The 10,000-nt window shown below is 47.6% G+C and overlaps 1 protein-coding gene and 1 non-coding gene across 2 annotated transcripts in view; both read left to right on the plus strand.

The window, feature by feature from the left end:
• Positions 1-10,000, plus strand: part of vps13a (vacuolar protein sorting 13 homolog A) — a 44,479-nt gene that overhangs the window by 26,028 nt on the left and 8,451 nt on the right. Inside the window, 18 exon segments of the mRNA XM_048244149.1 lie at positions 1-95; positions 374-477; positions 635-929; positions 1,583-1,984; positions 2,228-2,332; positions 2,520-2,666; positions 3,013-3,141; positions 3,332-3,465; positions 4,381-4,507; positions 4,671-4,900; positions 6,082-6,235; positions 6,721-6,867; positions 7,062-7,143; positions 7,312-7,381; positions 8,781-8,895; positions 9,072-9,185; positions 9,561-9,706; positions 9,985-10,000. The exon segment at positions 1-95 is cut by the window's left edge and continues 66 nt beyond it; the exon segment at positions 9,985-10,000 is cut by the window's right edge and continues 66 nt beyond it. Coding sequence (XP_048100106.1) covers positions 1-95; positions 374-477; positions 635-929; positions 1,583-1,984; positions 2,228-2,332; positions 2,520-2,666; positions 3,013-3,141; positions 3,332-3,465; positions 4,381-4,507; positions 4,671-4,900; positions 6,082-6,235; positions 6,721-6,867; positions 7,062-7,143; positions 7,312-7,381; positions 8,781-8,895; positions 9,072-9,185; positions 9,561-9,706; positions 9,985-10,000 — 2,612 coding nt within the window.
• trnac-gca lies at positions 976-1,047 on the plus strand. The gene has a single exon. It is a non-coding gene; the product is annotated as a tRNA-Cys (tRNA).

The raw sequence follows: 10,000 nt of genomic DNA on the forward strand, positions 1-10,000 counted from the left end.
TGCTGCACAACGAGTCCCACGTCACGCGCTTCTTCGTCTGTCAGATCTACTCCGTAGAGGGCAGCAAGTACGTCAAGATCCGCTCGCCTTTCCAGGTAGGTGCTGTGCTTGAAGCGCTAGTCAGAGAATATACACAACTGGACTCAACTGCACGCCACAACGGTACAGGTAGAACCTGATAGAGCCAGATAGAACCTGCTCTTCCTAGAATCCAGAACTCTAGCACAGTGAAAAGTACAGTGGGGAATGGGGATATCTACTCCTTAAGGAGCCAGCCTAGCAGCCATGACTAGTGTGGTTTACATGCACCATTCTGCTGTTGGTGTTTGTGTTGGTGTATGGAGCTCTGAATACGAGTGCATGTTGTGTCTAGATCATAAACCACAGCACGGTGTCCTTCAGAGTGTTTGAGGGCTCCACCTGCCTCGGAACCTCTCTTCCCACCGAGGAGTTCTGTGTTCCGCTGGGCTCCTACAGGTCAGTTTTACACACACACACACACACACACACTAGTAGATCTCCAGCAGAGTGCTTATGCTCACTGCCCTAATATACGCGAGAAACCTGATTTACATTTACATATGGTAGACGTGTGTATATAGTGTGTGTGTGTGTGTGTGTTGGTGTATTTCAGGGCACAGTTAAGTCTCCAGCCCGTGAATGCTGTGGAGGGGGCTGAGGCAGAATATGGGCCGTCTGAAGGTTTCAGCTACGAAGCGGTCACTAGTCAATCTGGCGAGTGCGTGGAGCAGGCGTGCAGTCACCTCCGGGACAGTGAGTGTGTGTTCAAGGTCAACATGGTTGCCATGAGGGACACGGTGACCTTACACAGCACCGAGGAGAACTTTGACCCGCCCTACGTCCTGCATCTGTGGCCCAGCGTCCAGCTGAGGAATCTGCTGCCTTACCCCATCACATACTGCCTACAGGTACGCATGCACGCACGCACACACGCACACAGATGGGGTATGTGCAGGGGGTATAGCTCAGTGGTAGAGCATTTGACTGCAGATCAAAAGGTCCCAGGTTCATATCCTGGTGCCCCCTTAAACATGCTCACAAGCTGGGTTCTGCAACAGCTGTGTGCCGAACTGTTGTGGTGTTGGTGGTATAGTGGTTAGCATAGCTGCCTTCAAGGCAGTTGACCCGGGTTCGATTCCCGGCCAACGCTGTACTCTCTCTTTTCGTGGGGCAGCCGTGGCCTACTGGTTAACGCTTCGGACTTGTAACCGGAGGGTTGCCGGTTCGAACCCCGACCAGTAGGCACGGCTGAAGTGCCCCTGAGCAAGGCACCTAACCCCTCACTGCTCCTCGAGCACTGCTGTTGTTGCAGGCAGCTCACTGCGCCGGGATTAGTGTGTGTTCACTATGTGCTGAGTGTGTTTCACTAATTCACGGATTGGGATAAATGCAGAGACCAAATTTCCCTCATGGGATCAAAAGAGCATATGTACTAATATACTATACACACACACACACACACACACACACACACACACACGTCATACTGTCTACCATGAATAGGCATGCATACTGTATAGACTCTCTGTCAAACCACCGTGTGTTCCTCTTTGATTGACAGGGCACTACCATCTCCACCCCTGCTGTGCTGGAGGCGGGCCACTCCTGCCAGCTGCACACAGCCCTATTGGACCAGCACACGGTGGAGCTCCGCCTCCTGGACTACATGCAGCAGGATTGGGTGGCCCAGTACAGTCTCCGCAGTGGCCAGGACGAGATCAGCTTCCTGACGTTCAGCTCGCTGAGCGCGAGTGAGGAGGGCGCCGAGCTGGACGTGGGCGTGCACGTGCGCTACGAGGCCGGCCAGGCCCTGCTGGCGCTGCACTCCCCCTACTGGATGGTCAACAAAACGGGCCGCCTGCTGCAGTACAAGTCCGACGACGTCCACCACAAACACCCCAAAGACTACAGCTCCCCCCTGCTCTTCTCCTTCAAGCCCAGGAACTTCTTTCAAAACAACAAGGTCAGAACTGCGCTTCTCCACTAGTACACATACGCTCTCACATGTTCATCCATTCATTAAAATCAAACACGTTGGTTAGATCACCGTAACGCCTGCAGTAGCCCAGGGGCATTTGTTTTCTCAGTTGAGTGCAGAAACCACCTACAGAAGCGTGTGTGTCTCTGTCCATCTGACTCAGCTCTCTCTCTCTCTCTCTCTCTCTCTCTCTCTCTCTCTCTCTCTCTCTCTCTCTCTCTCTCTCAGGTGCGCTTGATGATCTCAGACAGTGAACTGTCAGACGAGTTCTCCATTGACACCGTTGGCAGCTATGGTGATGTGAAATGCAAAGGTCGCTTGAAAGATTATCTGGTGAGTAGTTTAGTTTGTTTGTGTGTCTCTGTATTTGTAAACATTAGTGAGTGATTACTGTATGCCCGTAAATGAGTGCACCTAGGGTATTGAATTGAACTTTTTAAAAGCCTTCAGTTACAGGTGACAGAAAATCCAACTGTGGTGGTTGTGTATGTGACACGTGCTGGTTTCTGTTGTGTGCCAGGTTGGGGTGAAGATTGACGCCACCAGCTTCAGTCTGACGCGTGTGGTGACGTTCGTACCCTTCTACGTGCTGGAGAACCACACCAGACACCTGATCAGCGTGTGTGAGGAAGGCCACGAGCAGTGGACTGAGGCACCGCCACTGCAGGTGCGTGTGTGCGTGCGTGTGTACTGTACGTGTGTCTGTGTGAGAGAGAGAGTGTGTTAATGAAATACATGCAAATGGATGGTGCAACAGATAAGTAACTGACGTCTATGCCTATCTCTCTCTCTCTGTCTCTCTCTCTCTGTCTCTCTCTCTCTCTCTATCTATCTATCTATCTATCTATCTATCTATCTATCTATCTATCTATCTATCTATCTATCTATCTATCTCTCTCTCTCTCTCTCTCTCTCTCTCTCTCTCTCTCTCTCTCTCTCTCTCTCTCTCTCTCTCTCTCTCTCTCTCTCTCTCTCTCTCTCTCTCTCTCTCTCTCTCTCGTTCACTCCCCCAGTCTGCTGTTCCCTTCTGGCCTGAAAGAGAGTCTAAGAAGCTGAAAGTCAAAGTTGAAGGGTGCCAATCAACTCAAGTCATCAACTTCCACAAGCCAGAGAACTGCCTCTTACTTCATCTTGACAACACTGTGAGAAGCCCCCCCCCACACACACACACACACACTCACGCATACGCATACACATACTGTACACACACACACACGCACGCACGCATGCATGCATATAAACAGGCATTATGGTTACACACACCATTATCCACCTGGTCTATTTCCCAGGAATAGTTTCAGTGATTGTGTGTGTGTGTGTCTTTGTGTACAGTTGGGAGGCATCACTGTGGATGTGAATCTGACGGAACACTTGGCTGTAGTGCGTTTCTCTAACTACCACGATGGCGCTGCCCCCTTCCTGCTCATCAACCACACCAAAGAGCACACGCTTCAGTACCACCAGAGGTGAGGCCATGCAGTCTCCACCATTCATCATCTGTGTGTTTGTGTGTGTGTGTGTGTGTGTGAAGAGGACCATTTCATCTGGTTTCACATGATTCTCGGTTCTCGATTATTTCTAGGTTCGTGGCAAACAAAAATGTGTTGGAGCTTTTATGTTAAGTCTCTTGTGTTGCCATGTTGCCATTGTCAAGGTTACATATCTGTTGTGTTGTTGTGTTGTGTTGCGTCTTGTTCTGTTGTTAAGCAGTTGTTGTGTGTCCTGTTGTGTTTTGTTGCTGACCACAGTCCTAAACAGGACAAAGTAGGCTGGGTTTCAGATGATCTACTGGACCTCTCGTTCTCCTTGGATGGCAGCGCCAGGTAGCACACTCAGTCTGGACAGGATGGGCTCAAATGAAACATACTGGACATGACATAGAACACACACACACACACACACACACACACACACACACACGCACACACACATGCACAAGGAAGGCGAGCCCTATCCTATCTGTGTGTGTGCAGATGTAGGGTCTATCAACCATCTTTTTGAGTGGCTTTCTGCTCTGCAGGGAAGAATGGATGGAGGCATTGCAGTTCAACTCTTTCTTTGTCTTTCCCTTCTCTTTCTGTTGTTCTTTTCTCTGTTTTTTCCTCTGGTTATTATGTATTCTCGTTAATATACGCATGTGTGTGCGTGTGTGTGTGTGTCTGACGTTGCTCTGTGTGTGTTCGTGTCTGTCTGATTTTGGGAGTCTAGGTTTTCATGGTGGCCAGTCCGTTTCCATGGCGCATGTGTTCCCTTAGATGCTTTCCTATTTTATTCTGAAGGGTGTGATGGTATGTGTGTAACCACTCTGAAGTTCCTAAGCTGTGTGTGTGTGTGTGCGCGCCCCTGTGTGTGTGTGCGCGTGCGTATGCGTGTGTGTGTAGCTCTCAGAGGGAGATTGTGGAGTTAGAAGCTGGGCAGGCCGTGTACTACACCTGGGCTGAGCCGACCGGGTCACGTGTGCTAAACTGGAGCTGGGGTCACCACTCAGGAGAGCTCAACATCGAGGAGGTACACACACACACACACACACACACACACACACACACACACACACACACACACACACACACACACACACACACACACACACACACACACACTCAGTTAGAGGTGTAGGACATGTGTGTGTGTTTGTTTCTGAGTAACATGAGTGCTATGAATGTGTGTGCAGGACCTTTTGCTGGATGTGGGCGGGGAGGGCTCGCTCTTCCTGCTGTCATTCTATGAGGGCCTCCAGCGGGTGGCGCTGTTCACGCAGAGCAAGCGGCTCTACCAGAACATCTGCAACAGCGAGAAGGCCGAGCTGGCCAACCAGGAGATCATCCTGGCCCTACAGGACCTGGGCGTGTCCCTCGTCAACAACACCACCAGTCAGGAGGTGGCCTTCATTGGCATCTGCAGGTACACACAAATACACATCTCACTCCTTATGCACACACACACACACACAAATACACATCTCACACTTTATGCACACACACACACACACACACACAAAGACACATCTCACACTTTATGCACACACACACACACACACACACAAATACACATTTCACACCTTATATACACACACACACACAAATACACAAATACACGTCATACACCCTATACACACACACACAAACACACACACACACACACACACACACACACAAATACACATCTCACACCCTATGCATTCACACGCACACACACACACACACACACACACACAAATACACGTCATACACCCTATACACACACACACAGACACACACACACACACAAATACACATCTCACACCCTATGCATTCACACACACACACACACACACACAGACACACACACAGACACACACACACACACACAAATACACATCTCACACCCTATGCATTCACACGCACACACACACACACAAGTACACATCTCACACTTTATGCACACACACACACACACACACAAATACACATCTCACACCCTATGCATTCACACATACACACACACACACAAAGATTCTTGTGCACAGCCACACACACAGAATTAAAAACACACAAGTGTACATACACCTACACATGCATTTAACAGCAGCCACAGACAAGTCACTATTTGGCAGAATCTGAGAGCTGATACTCCCTGCGGCGTTCGTAGCAGATCTGGACACCGCCATCATTCCACAGGGCCCTTATGGCCTCTATCTGGCCATTCTCCTGAGTCTGGACCTTGTCCACCTCCACATCTAACACCATCTGAACATACCCCTGCAAATCACAGCACGGAACAATGGGCCCATCAAAGCTCAGTACAACACAAAATAATCTATCAAATGTATGTCCAGCACATGTAATGACCAGAGAGTCAGGGTTCAGGGGGTTATCTTCATGGTAGTGGCTTTTTTGAAGTTTCCCAATGTACAGGTTTCAATCATGCAGTCACGTGTGCTAGTCAACATAGGGGTTCAGTGACTGTGGTCCTATAGGTCAAGTGTGCTAGTCAACATGGGGGCTCAGTGACTGTGGTCCTAGGTCATGTTGCTTTTGCAGATCAGGCAAGTGGTCCTTACTTTTGGTGTGTGTGTGTGTGTGTGTTGTGCACCTGCTGGCCAGCTCTGACGTGGTGTGGGAGTGTAAGCTGCAGAAGAAGAACCGCTGGAAGACTCTGAGTATAAAGGATGCAGATATGCTGGAGCGGAGCTACAGAGAATACATCGAGAGCAACCCAGTAGACAACAAAATCCTCACACTACCAAACGACTCCCAGGTCAGAGGTCACACCCTAATCACAGAATTCCATAGTGCAACTTCACTTGGCCCTCATCTAAAAAAAAAAAAAAAAAAAAAAAAATAGAGGAGAAAATATGTTGATGTATTTGTTTGACATTCTGAACAACCATAGCCTGGCTAACCAAACGTTCATTTTCTCGTATTTGAAAAAAATGCCCAGATCCGTTTATTGGGTGCCACGGATGTCTATCAAATGCGTCTGTGCATAGCTCATCGTCTTGCTTTCCCCCCTGTTCTGTGATTGGTTCCCTATCTCAGGCGAAAATTTGCTCCATGGTCTCCAGGCTGCCTTAGCAGCGTGAATCAAATCGCGCGCAAGGCAGCATGGGAACACCCAGGCTACAGAGTCATGCTTGCTATGTTAATGTATTTGTTTGACAAGCTAGAACAACCAGACAATTTCAACAGCATTGTATCTCTCCCTTTTTCTTTCTGTGCATTCATTCCTCTTTTTTCTCTTAGGTGTCCCTGACTCCTTCTGGTTTAGAGATGCGGATGTTGAAGCCCTATGATGCTTTGCTGCGCAGGAACTTTCTGCCAGCACTGAAAGTGGAGTATAAGGTGTCGGCGCGGCAACAAGCCTATCGTGTGCAGATAAACCACATCCAGGTAAACTGAGTTTACACACACACACACACACACACACACACACACACACACACACACACACACACACACACATACTTGCACACCCTCACAAAAGATTTAATTAAATGAGCTCACTTTGTGACATGTTGAATGCTTGTGTTGACTATTAAAAAGTTAAAGGTAGATGTGGTATTGACTCCCTTGCTTCTCCACAGATTCAGAACCAGCTTCCTGGAGCCATCTTCCCTGTTGTGTACTACCCTGTGAAGCCACCCAAGTCTGTTAGCATGGACTCAGGTTAGCCAAATACTCACGCCCTCAAAACACACATTCAGAGACAATAGCAGCCTCTCTTTTTATTTGTATTTATTTATTTATTGTGTGTGTGTGTGTGTGTGTGTGTGTGTGTGTGTGTGTGTGTGTGTGTGTGTGTGTGTGTGTGTTTGTGTGTGTGTGTGTTGGTAGAACCCAAACCCTTGACTGATGTCAGCATCATCACGCGAGCTGCAGGCCACTCTGACATCTTGCGCATCAAGTGAGTGGTCACCGCTGTTCCCTCCCATCCATCCATCGGCCTCCCGGCTCATTCATGTCCACATCAGCTGGACTGGCTATCTGTGTCATTCCAATAACCATCATCATTTTACCCCCTACATTTGTCTATTAATCAATTCTTGATGGTTTTAAATATATTTTCTGTAGTCTTAAACAGAAAACAGCTATTGGGCTGTATTTTGGGTCACCAGCGCATGGCGTAATACTTGTTATTCACCCGCGCAAAGTTGAATTCGGTATTTTGCACGTTTATTTTTTAAGCGTTGCGCCCAGGGGTGTGGCAATTAACAACCTAGGGAGGGGCCTAGCGCGTTGTCTAAAAATCGCTATCATACACCACCTAAACCTGGTCAGAAGTCAATGGCGAGTTGTTCATATGCTATTTTAAGAGCGTCACCAGTCATATTGGCAGGTGCAGGCACCATCCTTCTATTATTCATGAACGCACACCAGCGCACGTCCATGCAAAGCATTACAAATTGCACGATTACAATGGGAAACATAATTAGAACAAAGATATTACGAAATACTGTACATCTCATAATGAGTATTCACCATCATTTGCAAATTGGTAATGACGGTTAAAAGTGATTAGGGGAGAGGCGAGACACGATTATGGAGCACAGCTGAAGACGCTTTTGTCACGAGATATAAGCAACTCCTCTGCAGGATAAATGTTGTTTTATTCAGTCATTTGAGCAATATTAGGGTAAGTGTTGCTTTTTCCAGCCTATGTTTTCGGTGGTAACCCATTGTCAGTCAGTGAAAGTAACTGCATATAACTGTCTTGTCGTTGACTGACTCCTTGGTGAAGTTAGTTTCACTTTGCCAATGAGTTCAAATAGACGAAAGTGCAAATGCGTGAAGGCTATGCTAGGTTTTAGTAAAGCATGGTTTAAGAATGACTATTCCATAACGGTCTACCCGCAAGCAGCCTCCTTCAAATCGCCATTGAATGCCAAAATACCCGATGCATTTATTTGACATATCGTAGCGTTCGCCAAGTTAAAGGAATAACAGATGTCATTGGTTTAAAATGATGTTACGCCCCAAACACACCCATATGACTGATTAAAAGACCTAGGAACACCTTGTTACACCATGCGCTCCACTTTTGATAGTGAAACCCCTCCCAATGTGAACTGGACATCCTACTAAATTTGAATAGACTTTTGACGAGTGACGATGCACTTTAGAATGTCATGATAGGGCCCATTATGTTATTACTGAAGACCACGGCGCTGTAATGTGTTCGGACTTTCTGTGGCCTATTTGCCTGCAAGCCAGAAGACCAGGGTTGACTGTAGTTTTTCCAAGTTCTGCAGACGTTCTTCGTTGCTTTATCTCAGATATTGACTGGTTCTGTTGTCTTTTTTCAGGTACTTCAAGGTTCTGATCCAGGAGATGGATCTGAGGCTGGACCTCGGGTTCCTGTACGCCCTGCTCGACCTTTTCACACAGGAACACATAGAAACGGTCACAACTGAGCAGGAGGTCAGACACACACACTTACACACACACACACACTTACACACACACACACACTTACACACACACACACTTACACACACACACTTACACACACACACTTACACACACCAAATACAAATGAATACTGTAGCTCCTTTGTGGTGTTAGTGTTTCTGAGTGGTGTTGTTTGTGTTGGTCAGGTGGAGCTCTTTCAGAAAGACATTGAGTACATAAAGACACAACTGCACCATGTCTCCAGCACAGACTCCTCCCCCATCAGCCTCTATGAGTACTTCCACATATCCCCCATCAAGGTGAGCACGCACGCACGCACGCACGCAGGCATGTATACATACATTCACAGAGCCTGTTTAAAAATCTCAGAAAACGGTGTTATTAATCACTCAGCTAAATCCGAATGTGTAAAAGCATTGCCAAGCATATACTTGTAGTTGTCTAGCCTATTTAATTTCTAAACAAATTTCTAATTGTGGTTTACAGGATCTTTAGGCAGCCTGTATAAATGGGTCTGGGAACAAAACACAAAACCATGTTTTAACTCTTGCGTGCTTGTGTGTGTGTGGCGTGTCGCGTGTCGCGTGCTGCGTGTCGCAGGTATTAAAGCGCTGTCTGTGCGTGTGTGTGTGTGTGTGTGTGTGTGTGTGTGTGTGTGTGTGTGTGTGTTGCAGCTCCACCTGAGCTTCTCTCTGAGTACGGGAGGGGAGGATGGGCAGAAGGAGAAGAGGCAGAAGGAGCTGATCCCAGTGCAGAGTCTCAACCTGCTGCTCAAGAGCATCGGGGCCACGCTCACAGACGTACAGGACGTGGTGTTCAAGTACGCCGCTAGCACACACACACACACACACACACACACACACACACACACATCAACAAGTCCAATAAGTCATATACACAGCGTAACCAATTTTGAATTACACTTGGCTTATACTCCAGACCCCAGGATTAGAGCAATGCTGGCTTTTCCATCTGTTCTCACAGTAACTGGTATTGATTTTTCTCTTGAGTTTTGTTTTCACTTACTATTTCGTGTGTGTGTGTGTGTGTGTGTGTGTGTGTGTGTGTGTGTGTGTGTGTGTGTGTGTGTGTGCGCAGACTGGGCTTCTTTCAA

Source organism: Alosa alosa, chromosome 5, assembly GCF_017589495.1.
Source record: "Alosa alosa isolate M-15738 ecotype Scorff River chromosome 5, AALO_Geno_1.1, whole genome shotgun sequence".
Classification (NCBI taxonomy): Eukaryota; Metazoa; Chordata; class Actinopteri; order Clupeiformes; family Clupeidae; genus Alosa; species Alosa alosa.